General features: G+C 41.4%; 1 protein-coding gene across 5 annotated transcripts in view; it reads left to right on the forward strand.

Moving 5' to 3' along the window:
- Positions 1 to 1,363: 1,363 nt before the first annotated feature.
- Positions 1,364 to 13,615, forward strand: part of LOC129122459 (neurabin-1-like) — a 41,709-nt gene continuing 29,457 nt past the window's right edge. For 3 of the 5 annotated variants that reach the window (XR_013183065.1, XM_054636343.2, XM_054636344.2), the window contains exons 1-2: positions 1,606 to 1,735; positions 2,262 to 4,102. Coding sequence is in view for 4 of the 5 variants with exons in the window: in XM_054636343.2 (XP_054492318.2) it covers positions 2,516 to 4,102 (1,587 nt within the window). In the remaining variant the exon portion in view is untranslated. Of the gene's footprint in view, positions 1,493 to 1,605; positions 1,736 to 1,857; positions 2,103 to 2,261; positions 4,103 to 13,615 lie in introns of those variants that run through there. The other 2 variants (XM_077181394.1, XM_077181395.1) reach the window with 2 other exon arrangements.

A 13,615-nucleotide genomic window follows, 5' to 3' on the forward strand; every position in this document is an offset into this window, starting at 1 on the left:
GAAAAAAACATTTGCTTAGTAGCTTCTTGTAGACTATTTATTGAAAGATGGTGGTTGAGCCTTGCAATTTCAACTCAACCTACAAATGGTATATGAAGGACCACCTCTGTAGCATGCAGGAGATCACCTCTACATGTTCTTGATAAGGCCTACATATTCAAAATATGAAACATTTGTTGCTCTTACAGTGAAACTGCATTAAAATTTTACTCAAAATGGTGTTACCAAGTGTATGTAAGACTGCTAATGGCAGACCTTGGTGAAATTCCACTGCCCTTGTAATGTTTGAAGACACAGAAGAAAGTCTGAACAATGTTGTCTCTATTTTGGAAAGACTGTTATATCAATAATAAGATTTTATTTTATTGTAAAATCATGATTAGGGTAATTTGAAACTGTATCATAGATTTTAGATCAAGCTGTGAAATAGCATAACATGGATGTTAGATCAAGCTTGTGACTCCAAGTTAAGTCAGAGTCAATTGGGATGTCTGGGAGAATGTATAAATTTCATCATAGACTTGAGTAATAAACCAGTGAAGCTTTTTTTTTTTTTCCAAGGAGCCAAGTATTTAGACTTCTAAATAACTGTTACACAATTTGCTGCCAGGTGCCAACAACAGTTGCCAGGTAATTGGTAACTACCAGTACTCTTCTTCTGTGCTCTTCTATTAATTTTGTGTGAGCTTTATTCCTATGGAAGGAACTGCAATCGAAATTAAACAGTCGTCCAAATCCCGTCTTTGATAAATAGGTTGAAGCCAGTGCTTTTATTTGGGCTAACAAACGAGAGAACTGAACGTATGGAACACTGCTTTCTAAACTGCGGTTATTACTGCCTGGGGCTATCAATGATGAGCAAGAGTTTCCCGGTCTTGGGGAGCTGCAGGAACTTCCCGCCCGGGGAGCGTGCGAGGGAGCCCAGCGGGCTCAGCCCCGTTCCTGCACGGACACGTCAGGGTGTCCAGGGGCAGCAGGTGGATCCTCCTGTGCTCTGATACCGACCACCTCGATTTTTGAAAGGAAGAGGGGGAACAAGAAATGTTTGGCACTGTTGTTACTTCAACTGTCCGAGCCTCGGTCGCGGCAGCTGTCGCTCTCCGCGCCGCGCTGGCGGCCCGGGTTTGAAAGTAGCGCGCAGCATCACGGCAGCTCGGCGCTCGAGTTTCTCCAGCGTCCCTCGCCCCACCGTCTCCAGCTCCCCCGGCGGAGGCACCGGTGAGCGCTCGGCGCCCACCGACGCTGCCCCGCGCCGGCTCGCCTCGCCGACATGGTATCACCCGAAACCCGTATCCCGCTATGGCGTGGTATTTCCCGGCGCGGGAGGCGCTTCCCTCGGGCCGGTCGCGCCCGCCGCCCCCAGCCCGTCTCTTCCGTGGCGCTGAGAGCGGAGCAGGGGCGCGCCCGCCGCTCCCTCTCTTTGTGTGCGAGCGAGGCAGGGAGCGCGCGCGGGCGGGCCCGAGACACAGCGCGGAGGAGGGCGCGGAGCAGCGTGAGGCCGGGGAGCGGCGCGGGCGGGCAGGCGGCGGTTCTGAGCGCGCCGCGGGGGCGGGAGGAAGGTGGAGTGAGGAGAGCGGGGCGGCGGCGGCAGGGCGGGGGGGGTGGGAGGGAGAGAGAGAGAGAGAGAGAGGAAAGGCGGGCGGCTGTGGCGGCGGATAATGATGGCGTGGTGTGTGCGGCCGCTGGGCGGCTGGGAACGCTGAGGGGAAGGAGGCGGCAGGACCCCCGCCCCCAGGTAGGCTGGCTCGGAAAGTTTGGGGCGAGGGACCGGGGCGGCTCCGCTGCGCGCCCCGCAGGCCCCGCGGCGCAAAGAGCCACCACGGGGAAGCCCCAACTTGGGGCCGAAACTTGTGGCTTCCCCCGTTGCGGGCGGCGCGGGGAGCCCGGGCCCCTCCGTCCTGCCCCGCCGCGGTGCGTGCGCGCGGTCCGGCCCGGGCCCGGCCTCCCCTGGGCGGCAGGAAGGGCTGGCGCTGCCCTCCCCCGCCGCCGCCCGAGCCGGCCTGGCCTGGCCCAGCCCGGGACGGCCCTTAGCGGAGGGGCGGCAGCCGGAGGTTGCGGGGGGGGCGGCCGCCTGCCGCCGCATCCCTCGCCAGAGCCGTCAGGTCGGTGCCCGGGGAGCAGCTGGGTCCGCGCGTCCCGGCCGACACAATGGGCTTTATCCCGCAGAGGGGTCTTGGGCTGCGATTCCCAGCCCGAGTTTCGGATTCGTGTCACACGCCGGCGAGGCCCCGAGTTAATGGAAACTCTCTGTCTCTCTGCAGATGGCTTTCCGGATACCGCGATCCGCGCTGGGGATAACTCCCGATGTGGCCATTCACGCGCTTTGATTTCTTTCTCTCCACGTAGCGTCCCCTGCGTTCCATTTCAATGCGAGCAGGGAGGCTGACTGAGTGAAAGGCTGCTTTTGGGATCTTCTGTGGGATATACACTGCCTGTTTTGGAGGGTGGAAGCTTTGTGCTAGAGAATCGTTCTTCCCATTCTTCTTAAGGAGTGGAGGAAGCTTTCTCTTCAACAATGATGAAAACCGAAGGCAAGGGGGAGAGGACTTTAAGAAGTGCTTCTCCACACCGAAATGCTTACAAATCTGATTTCCATGCTATCAAATGCTCTTTTGATGGTGTAAACAATCCTGACAACGCTTCCAACAAAACAGGCTTGCATCAGAAGCTGAGCACCTCTTCCAATGGAGGGGGAAGTGACACACACAGTCGAGGCAGAGCTGCCACTTACGGTAACAGAGTACACAAGATCAAAAATATGTTTCTGCAAATGGGAAGCTCTTGTGAAAGCAATCCACCGGCTGAGACTAAACTGATTAGCCGGGCCACGGCAGCGGAGTATGGATCTTCTCCAGGTAGTCCATCTTTTCTCATTGTCCAAAAAAATAACCTTCTTAATACAAGTACCAGCCCCAGTGGCAGTCCTGTGGATTCATTGTCCGTGTCTTCTGTTGCTGACAAAGTCATCCGTAGCAACGATGAGGCGGACTTGGACAAAGTAGCCCTGGCAGAAAAATTTTCAGAGACCAGGAAGCTCTTCGAGAGAAATATAAAACAACGGAGCTCAGTGGACAGATATTCCCCCAGCAAATGTGAAAGAAGTGAAGATAAGAGGAGACATGGTTCAGCTTCTGATTGCAGCAATGTGGTGGACCACTTCAGTTTTAATACAGAAGCAAGTCCTCCAGTTGCACTGGAGAAGGCTGAAAATCAAAGTAATGAGGAGTTGAAGCAGCAACATACTAATAGTGGTTCCAAATCTTCCCTCCTGAATGCAGGGCCCATTTCTAGGAGGCTGGAAAGCTTTCTGGGTGACAGTGATACTGAAGAATCCAAAGAAACTTCCAAAAATGATAGTTCTCCAAGTCAGGACCCTTTGAGAGGCCAGCAGACTTTGAATTCGTCTGCTATTGCTGAAGGATGTCTGGAGAAAGGTGCATTCCTCAAAGTGCCTGAGATCTGCGGAGATGAGCCAAGCAAGGCCCTGGGAAAAGACAAAAGAGAGCAACTGGTACTTGAGAGAAGCCCGTGGAATATGGGTAGTATGCCTGCTCAGCAGATATCAGATAGTGTTTGCTCCTGGGTTTCTCCCACAGAGGTGACTTGCACAGAGCTGGTTGCACAAGATGAAACCTCAGGGCATGAAAAAAAATGTTTGGAGAAAGATCACGTTGATGAAGAGAATCAGAAGCTTGTATGTGATGTACAGGAAGGGAAGAGAAGTGACTATGCCTTGGAAGTGGTGGAAGAGTTTATGGATGGCAGCAAGACCAGTTGGGAAGAAGAAGGAGATGGGATGTCTGTAAGAGATGGTCCAGTTCCACAAGTACAAGATGTTCTAGAGCAGGAAGAGCGTACTGAAGAAGAGGAGCAAGTGTTAGAAAAGCAAAGTGAGGACTTCAGTGATTTTGGAATAGAGAATGCAGCTTTTGATGATGACAGGGACACAGAGCCAGAAAACCAAGAGCCTGAAGGCAAAGAAATTTTGGAGGGAGAGGAGGACTATATGTATGACAGCGAATATGAGGAGTTTCCTGGACTTTCTGAAGAGGAAGACCCAGCACCAGACCGAAAAGTCAAGTTCTCAACAGCTCCTATCAAAGTAAGTACATTTGAGGGGTTTTTTTCTTTTTAAATTGTTTTGCAGTCAAAAATACTCAGGAAATAAATTTTGGGTTTTCTGTGGTTTTTTTAGGTTCTAAAAGCATTTAAGAAGTGCAAGTTTATAGCTTTTTTTCAATGCTAAGTATGAGAGAAGTTACTACTTCAGAAAATTTATTCAGAAAATTTAGTTAGTCTCAAGTGATTTCTTAATTACAGCTGCTTCATAAGAGAGTGTAGTGAAGCACATGCGATTTTACTTGCTGGACTTTTTCAGCAGCAGATACAAACACCTTGACCTTTAATACTTTAATTTTTTTAGAATTGAGGCATTGCATTAGGAATTATTATTTTCAGTTTTCCTTTTGGCACAAAAGTTTAAAAAAAATCCAAACACCCCCCCCCCCACCCCCTGAAAACGTTGATATTCAACTTCAGACTTGTTTATGGAATTAACTATAAGAAAATATCAAATTACTGGTTCTTGTATTTTAAGATTCTAGAATTCTCTCCAATAATAATATGTTGTTTGGCTCTAATACTGATAAGGTGAATTAGCCGTAGGAGTGTTAACATGATTGTTTTGCAGTTACGAAGTTGCAGAAGTCAAAGTTATAGGGCAGACTGGCTAATGAGGTGTAGTGTAAGTTCTAACTTGAACAAATTAAAAAGATTTATGTGTCTGATCTTCCCCCACCAAAAATACCCACAAAATAAGTTGCTCCACAACTCAAACTGTTTACCCATAGCCTCTTGCAGACTTGAATAATTCTAGTCTTTGTTAAACTTTGGAAGCAGAATTGGGAGACATGGACAAGGGTGGAATAGGGGACTGTACAGACTTTCCTCAGCATGCTTCTCTTCTACTATCACATGACTGAAAGAAATAACTTTTAATAAACAGCTTTTACACTTTGTTCTTAGAGTCAGGACTCATTTTACTGATCAGAGGGATGTAAAAATTCTGTTGCCTCTTGAACTTCCCACTGCACAGAGCTGTAATTTCCCAGTTTGCTAACGCACACTAGTGATGTACCCCAGAAGATGTTTTGATTGTGGCAAAAAAATTTAGCAAAATATGAGTTTTGTTGGGTGTGGGTTTTTTTTAATAGTCTCTCCATAGACAAGCTGACTTTATATGGCTTTCTTCTAGTTGATGTTGCTTTAGTGGTGACCTGGAGCAGTGAAGGGGAGAGTGCTGCTATTGAAAACTGCATAATGAGTCTGGTTAGGACTGGGAGAGAGCCAGAGGGGCATCAGTCCATTTCTACATGCATTTGTGCACTCAGTATCTGAGCAAAGTGCCGTGTAGAGTCTACTGTAAGTGTGTTAAGTGACTTCCTGCTGTAGGCAGGGTTTTACTGATCATTGCTGATTTCCTACTGGAGCAGTGGCCCTTAACAGACTTTTGCCTTCTTTGCTGTGCCTATGCCAGACGTAGTTGAAAGCCCTAGTAGAAATCTCAGTGTCAACTGTGATGGTAGCTCTTGTGTAGGCAAAACTCAGGTTTTGGTAACAAGCACTGTTGAATTATAGCTGCTTCTCTGAAAGCTACAGGAAGCAACCTGTCTCAGATTATCATTTACACAACAAAGAGATGAATGGTTAGAAGCAACTGGTAGCGGTTTCCTATGAAAAATAACATCGTTCTTGCCAGAATGCCCTACTTGGATTGGCAGAATAAACTGTATTTAGTAGCAATAGGGTTATTGAGATACTTTTTAAGGCCCTTAAATTGAAGCTTGTGATACTTGACTTCTTGTATCCCCCTTCAGTGAAACTTGACTGTATCTTTCCTACATTTGGTGTAGAGATCTCTTTCTGTGTGTCATTTTCAATAGGTTTTCCCTCTTTGTTCCTTTTGCCTAAGCAATGATTTCTGTTCCCATGTCTGCCTTTTTGCTTCATGTTTTCTATGATAATTAGTGGGAATAAGTCCTGTTTATATGGTTTTGGGGATTTGTATTCTATAAAATAAAGAATTCCAACTTTTTATGCCTACCCAGAACTTTCTTTAGTTCTGTATTTTTAATATCTCAATAACCTTTTAGAAAATCCCAGTTTTACCTCACAGAAGGAAATCTCTCCATCTTTCTTCATAGATGGTGCATCTTAAATTGGAAGAGAAAAAAGATCTCAGTGGTAGCTAAAAGAGCAGTGCCATAGTGAGAAGTTTATCCTAGTAGCTTCTTCTTTCAGCTTTAGACTAATAAGTTGAATAAAATGTGAGTGCCATTTTCAGACATTCGTAGCCACTAGAGAAGGTCTGTGATTCTTCTCCTCACAGATGTTCCTGAGAGAGGCCAGGCTGCCCTTGCGTTCTTGCTGCTTTCATTCTGAACCTCTAGTGATTACAAAGAAACCATCTGTGTCTCCTGCAGTTGCTGTTTAGCAGGTATCTAGTAGAGTTGAAGAATTCAAAATGTTCAGAATGTATTGGGCAAGAAAAAGCACATTCTGCAGCATTCTGCAGTGAGGGAGCTTTGACTGTTGAATTTGAAATATGCAAAAGGAAGGTTGGATATGTCTGTTGGTAATGGATAGAACTTAAAACACCTTAAAAATAGCATTTATACTGCTGCAACAAAGAGAACTTGATTAATATTTCTGTTTCAAAGCTTCTAGTCAGTTGTAATATTGGCAAGGTCTTTGGGTAAAAGAAGGAGACTGTGGAGCTCCCAGGGGTAGCTAACACTGTTAGCACTGCATCTGACCTGCGGTGGAGGTCTGTAATTGTTGACATCTGTAGCAGGGCTTGAAAACATAATTTGATCTGATAATTTCAGGAAAGATGGAACATAATTACACAAATACTCTGTTATTTTGTGTTGCCCTGTGCCTGTGAAAGCAAGCACAGATGAAACTTTTAAAAAGAAATGTTTAAATTCCATAGAAGCTGTTGATAAACGACCTACTGGATTTTTTTACTTGCTGTGGGTGACCAGACTCTCTAAGTCCCGTTGCTGCTTGATCTTTCCAGACCCTGGGGAACATTTTATCTCGGTTCTTGTTTTCCTGGAGTAGCTTAGAGAGTGATACAATACAGTTATTAGCAGAACTTTGCAGCCTGGGTTTGTGTTATGGTACATGAGCAATTTTTAGTCTCTTGTTGCCACATATGAAGCCAGTAAGGAATCTAAAGCACACTTGCAGTCCAAGGTATTTGCAAGAGAACTGAATTTGCCTTTGTCTTGAAGTTTTCTGAGTAAACTGTGTAAACAATCAGCATTACACACAATGTAAATAACATCAGGTAATTCTTCTGTCATCCCTTTATATTTCATTTTGCCTTTGTAATGTAGCTGTTAACTTGCTGTCAGTTATGAGATTACCTTGAAAGACTTTAATTAACATAAATGTAATGACTGAGTGCTGTTTGATGTTTGTAATTTTGAAACTTTCTGTTTGGAAAACAAATGCTTGTTTTCAAATTGATTTCTTGAGATGTTTTCACCTCTGACTCTGTCAAACTTTGTCCTCCAAGCCTTTAATAGCACAGTGACTAACTTCTGCAATGATTTATGATCCTTAGAAATTCTGTAGCTCAGGTAAGCTGAAAAGATAGTACAGCTGCTGCTTCTGTTTGCATCTGTTCACTTATCGGTGTTATCTAGTTTATGTTGCATGGGAGTGTCTGTTCCCAGCTTTTTGTGAATAGTAATATATTTTGACCTGGTTTAGTCAAGAAAACAGTTTAAAAAGTAAACAGAACAAACCCCAAACCTTCATAAGGGCATTACTTTTATATTTGTCACAGCTGAGCATAAATTTGTTTCATAGGGAAACTGAAAGCAGTTTCACAGTCTGTGTTGTCCTAACCTGTCTAGTTTTAGCTGCTGCTGAGAGAATGTGGGAATCCTTCATAGTATTGCCATTTGTCTTGCACATCACAGTAAAGCTGTTCTATGAATAGCTGGGCACAAATGGTCGGTGGTGTTCAGCCTTTCCTATTCTTCAACATTTTTAGTACAAAACTGCTTACTGTGGAAGTTAATGAAGAACTAAATGAAGATAACCCTTGAATTAGATTTTGACAGCATACCTGCAAATGCTTTTAGAAGATGCACTTTTAGGACATGGACAAATTTTCTAGGTCAGTATGTAGACTCTGGTGTTTTAACACAATGTTGCAGTGTACTGCTTCAGCTTCATACAGCCTCTGAGTTTGGAACCCTTCGCTTGTGTACTTACAATGCCATACACAACAAGAGGTACAAAATGCACTGCCTGGTTGAAGGTACCCAAACCCTGGGTTCCTTCAGGAATTAGAGAATTTGTGGCTGGTCAATTGTCAGCCATTGCTCAAGCACTTCAGTAAAACACTTCTGTGGCATTAAGAAACAAGTATGTGATGTGGGTGAGGGTTGATGAAAGAAAATAGAGATTTGATTTGAGAGTAGATTTAAACAGAATTGACTTATATGCGGGAATTAATACTTTGTTTCTTGACAGAAGTAATGTGTTTTTCCATACTACTTTGTTTGGGATCTTTTCCAATGTTTGCTTGTTTAAAGTCATAGATTTTAATTTTGAAGCTCTGTTTATCAACATTATGACATTTGTAATGCAACATCAATACAACTTCTCTTCGTATTTTCATCTCAATCTCCCCATGGTGCTTTTTGGTGACTTTTCACAAAAAATAATTCTGTTTTGTTCTGCCTGCATCTGAGAGTATGGCATTCCTGCAACTTAACAGTATGAGAGATTAAAAATTTAGATAATAACTGGAGAAAGAAGGTATATATTTTCATACACATTTGAATTTTTTTGTTGTTTTGGGTTTTTTTGAGAAAAGATAATCTTTAAACCTTTATTGAAAGTTCAGTTTTCATACAAATAAAATGTTTCTTAAGTTAAATGTTTATTAAGCTTAAATGCATTTAATTCCTCTTATAGGTTTACCCGTGTTACAAAGTTCTGTGTTGAATCTTTCTGGTGCCTTTATGGTCCTTGTTTTTTGATGCTGTGATAGTTGTTCAGCTGTTTGGAAAAAAGCTCTTTCAACTCAAGCTGTCTTTGACTTTTTTCTTTTTTTTAATCATACATCTTCTGATTTGATTTTTAGTAAATGTTTGATATGTAATTTTTACAAGAGTAGTTTGATTTGGCATTTCAGGAGTCTTTGGATAAGAGTCCTGTGCCAGGACATGAGGCTGTAGATCAGAAATCTGAATTGGAACAGAAAAAGTAAAGAATTTCTTTTTGTATCCTGGCTCACTGCTGGAGCAGCTTGACTCTTTACATTATTATCTCAGTGTATTTCTAACTGAATTATTCTGCAGATGCAGTTAGACAACATACCAGCTGACCTGCTTAATGTATTTGATTATGCTAGAAAACCATAGAAAAATAAGAAAATGTTGAGGTTATGGAGATCGGGTGAGGTTATCACCTGCCTGTCCTCACTCTCCTTTTCAGTCCCTCCAGCTTCGAACTTCTGGCAATTTCACCTGGATTTATTAGGAAGGAGAGAGGGGTTTGAAAAGGTACTTTTAAAGTACTGATTGGTTTGTGGGAAATTAGCACTTGTATCAGAAGTGCATATTCATGGCCTCACTGAACACAGGGCTGCAGCTTTAGTTTAAGTTACTTGTTCATTTTGGCTTAATGCTAGCTGATCACTATCTATTCCCAGCCTGCATTCCCAGCCTGCACTGTCTTTTACTTTGTCAGAACAGCTGTGGAGAGCAGGAGGGAGAAACTTGATGGTTTCATGGGAGATGATTAGAAGAAACACTGAGGTGGTGGTGGGGATCAGCAAAGATAAGCAGATTTATAGGAGACAAGTTCAGTAGATCAACAGTTGAAGTGCTGAAAGATTCAGTGTCGTTTGATGATGATTAGTGTTGTTAGTATGGGAGAATACATATCCTAGCTGGGTAAAAATAAACCAGAAGTAGCTGAAACTTTTTTGCAGTTTACCTCTGGAGAGATGGAAAAATAATTTATCTCCTTTCCATATTATTCTAACAAAAAGAAAGGTGAACACTAAGAAGGATATCAGTAAAAAGATGCTTGCCTGCATTATCTGAGTACATATTTTGTAATCTTGAGATCATGAGGATTGTGCAGAGGTTATTACAGGGTTCTTACATTTTTATTTAGTAGGAAAGTATTATGCAATATGTCAAATATCCTATTTTTCAGACATTTTCTTTCATCACCCTCTAATGTGACTTGGCATAGTGAATTGACCCTTCTTTTTAGGTCCAGGATACTGATCATTGCTAATGGCAGTATTAATGCAGATTAGTTAATTGAGTTGATCTGGTACCCCCGATGACAGTGTTATTTTGTTGTTTCTTCGTAAGGACTTTACAATACAGGTGGACTATTTTTGTGTTCGCTGTTACTCTTTTGCAGTTCCCCATGGTGATTTGCTTGCTGTTTGGTTTGGTCAGGCCAAGATTTTTGTTTTGGTGAATACTAAATAGATACATGTGTATCTCTGTGGATCACCAGGGGTAAACTGTTGGTACCAAGACACCTGCGAATTTTACAGAGGTTCCTCATTGAGTCACTCTCTTTATACACACAGATAGCTTTCAGAAGCTAATTTTTTTTTAATGTGCTCCCTTTTATGTGGTATTTTGAATAGTTTTTCTTCTTCTGGTCATATGCTACTTATTTTGGAGCCTTTCAGTCTCTTTGTCAGTCAGAGAGCATTGACATCTCAACTTGAGTTGCTGAAGGAATACAGCCAGGTCAGAGCAGAGCTCTTCTGCAGATGGAGATCATGGATTGTCTCTGAAGTTCTCGGAATAGCTGATATGAAATAAAATCAGTGCTCTGAATCTGAATGGATGCTTTTCTTTGTCTTCAATATTTCTTCCACTGGGATTTAAGAAATAAATACTGAAAGTAAATGTTTCTCCTTCTCAAGTAGCTAGCATAACCTGACTGAAATAGATGCCATATTGTCTGTCTTATTCTTTAGCAGGTTACAGTGTTTAAGCTCCTGCAGTGAAAAACAGAACTAAAGAATAAATTTTACTGGTTTTATTGAGAATTTAAGTAGAGAATGAGACTGGTAAAAAACTGATTTATTTATGATGACATTGTCCATATGAAATTGTTTGTATTATAGATATGAAGCAAGATTGCACCTTTGTATTTATGTAAACTGACTTGGTTGGGGTTTTTGATTAAGTCATACCAAGCTGCAGTACCAAGGACATAAGTGTGCAAAGCCTGCCTGTCTACCTGGTTAGTAACAGAAATTGATATTTTGAGTGTAATTGTTTTTAATATCAACCTTTAACAGTTTCCAGCCATTCTGAAAATGTTTTGAAGAGTAAAGGCGTGAGTATTTAAAAAGTCAAATTAAACATGGTATTTCTCTTTGCTACTTCTATGATTATATAGCCTGAATTGAGTTAGATCAGATGTAGGTAATATTGACTTAAAATACACAAAGTAGTGCTAATGAAATACTAACCACGTAGCTTTTGGAAGTAGAGGGAAGAATAGGATAGCAGTAGCAAGATGTCTATTTGAACAGAAGAGGGATACAGTAAGAGTAAACTGTAAGGTGTACATTAGGCTTCAGTCCTACTTCAGTGCTGCTATTTCAAATGATTATTCATGAGCACTTCACATTTTGCCCGGCATCACAAAGGTCTCCGTTTGGAAAGCTGAAGCTGTTTGCTATTGGATAATTTTCCCTGAGCTTTAACTTGTGTTTTGAATGTTGGCTTTATGAAGTGTCAGCAAACAGGCACATTCAAAGTGAGGGCAGGTGAACCAGGTCTGTGATCCTGGCTGGGTGTGCTCCATGCAGGGATCAGTAACGCTCCAGGGCCTCTCTCGGATGTTCAGTGTTGCTGTAACTGCAGGTGTTGCGAGGCTTCCCCACAAATGCTGCAGGATTACATGAGAACTTTAAAGTGATGTCAATGTTGCTTCCATTCTAATTAGCTGGAAGCCCTTCCAGGCAGTTCCTGATTTCCTAATCTTACTGTTTAATTACTTTTGTAATGTTCTGCTTTGCATCAGGCACAAACAAATCTATATACTAGAAATGAATGGTGGAATGGAGGTCTTTAGACTGTGATCTTTTTACTCTGCAGCTCCTCCATGCAAGCACATGGTAAATTAGTGTTTGCCCTCTAACTAATTAATATTCTTCTAAAAGTAACATACATAAGTAGACATTCTGCTGTGCTGTGAAGAGTTTGAAGCATGTGAAGGTCATTGTTGTTTTTCTCTGATAATGCTATTTTCTGTGTTGGCACTAAGATGATACAAGAAGTTTTTAGTTCTGTAATAGTTACAGGAACTGAACAGTAGGATCTTTTAGACAGGCTCTGTTGGTGGTTTTTTTTTGAGTGCTGGTCTTGTCTTGAGGATAAGCATCTTCATAAAAGATGCAAAACCAAGTTTCTCATCTTCACACCAAATTTTTCTGGTGTGAAGAATGTAGCTAGTTTTCTCTGCAGATACATATATATGCTGTTCGAGCACTATGTATGTTTGAAAATTTACCATTATGTGTCTAAAACAATTTAATTCAAATAATTCTTAAAAATTCAGCCTTCTATCAGAACTTTTTTTGATTCAAGTTAATTGTATTCATTCTGAAGGAAAAAGATTTTAACCAAAAAAACCCAACCTTTTCAGCATTTTGCCATTTGTTAGCTTGACAGGATCCAAAAATTATTAATGTTAGGGTAATATCCTGGATATATAACAAGCTATGGGAAAAGGCTTGTGAAATTCACATGGTTTCCATGTAAAATTCATCTGTTTCCCCTGTGTTGAGCCAATAATTTGTGTTTGCTAAAGTATATCTTTTAAAAATACCAGTTGCAGTACTAATAATTTTTAAATCTCTAGCTAGCAGTGGTTTCTGAATAGTAAGATTAGAATTTCTTTTGTCTGTAATGCATTTGATTCAGTGACTAAACCCTGCCAGACACAGTGTAGGGATGAACATGTTTAGCTTTCTCATCAGTCTTCTAAACTGTGAACTTAGATTATTTATTATCCACATTTAAATGTTACTTTTGCTACTTGGCAAGAACAACTTGTTGACCAGTTCTGTATTTTCTGTATTAATATCAGCATTTTTTTCTCTCTCATAAAAGATGAACACAATGTTATGATTCCACATGTACAGAATAAAAATTTCTGTATTCTACCCTTGACTCTTCAGACATAGTTTTTGTAGTGTGCTTTTGCTTTTCTTTCTGTTTTTGCAGTGTTTGGCTTCTGGTTATAAATTTTACTTTTCTTCTGTTCTTTGTAAATTAATGTTTTTCCTCAAAATTATTTTTCTGAAGTTTGGAGAGGGGTGTGTTGTTCTTACTATTTGGAAATGGGGCTATCTTCTTTTAATTGTGCATTTATGGTTTTTAGAATATTACCCAAATGTTCTCATACAATTGTCAACTCTCACTTTAAGACAAAAGTATGAATTCTTTCTCTTAGTGAATTACTCAGGATTGATTTCAAATTGGCTTTTCTTAGAAAGGTAGTATGCATAACTATTAGGATTCTTCATTTGCATAGA

This window comes from Agelaius phoeniceus, chromosome 7 (assembly GCF_051311805.1).
Source record: "Agelaius phoeniceus isolate bAgePho1 chromosome 7, bAgePho1.hap1, whole genome shotgun sequence".
Taxonomy (NCBI): domain Eukaryota; kingdom Metazoa; phylum Chordata; class Aves; order Passeriformes; family Icteridae; genus Agelaius; species Agelaius phoeniceus.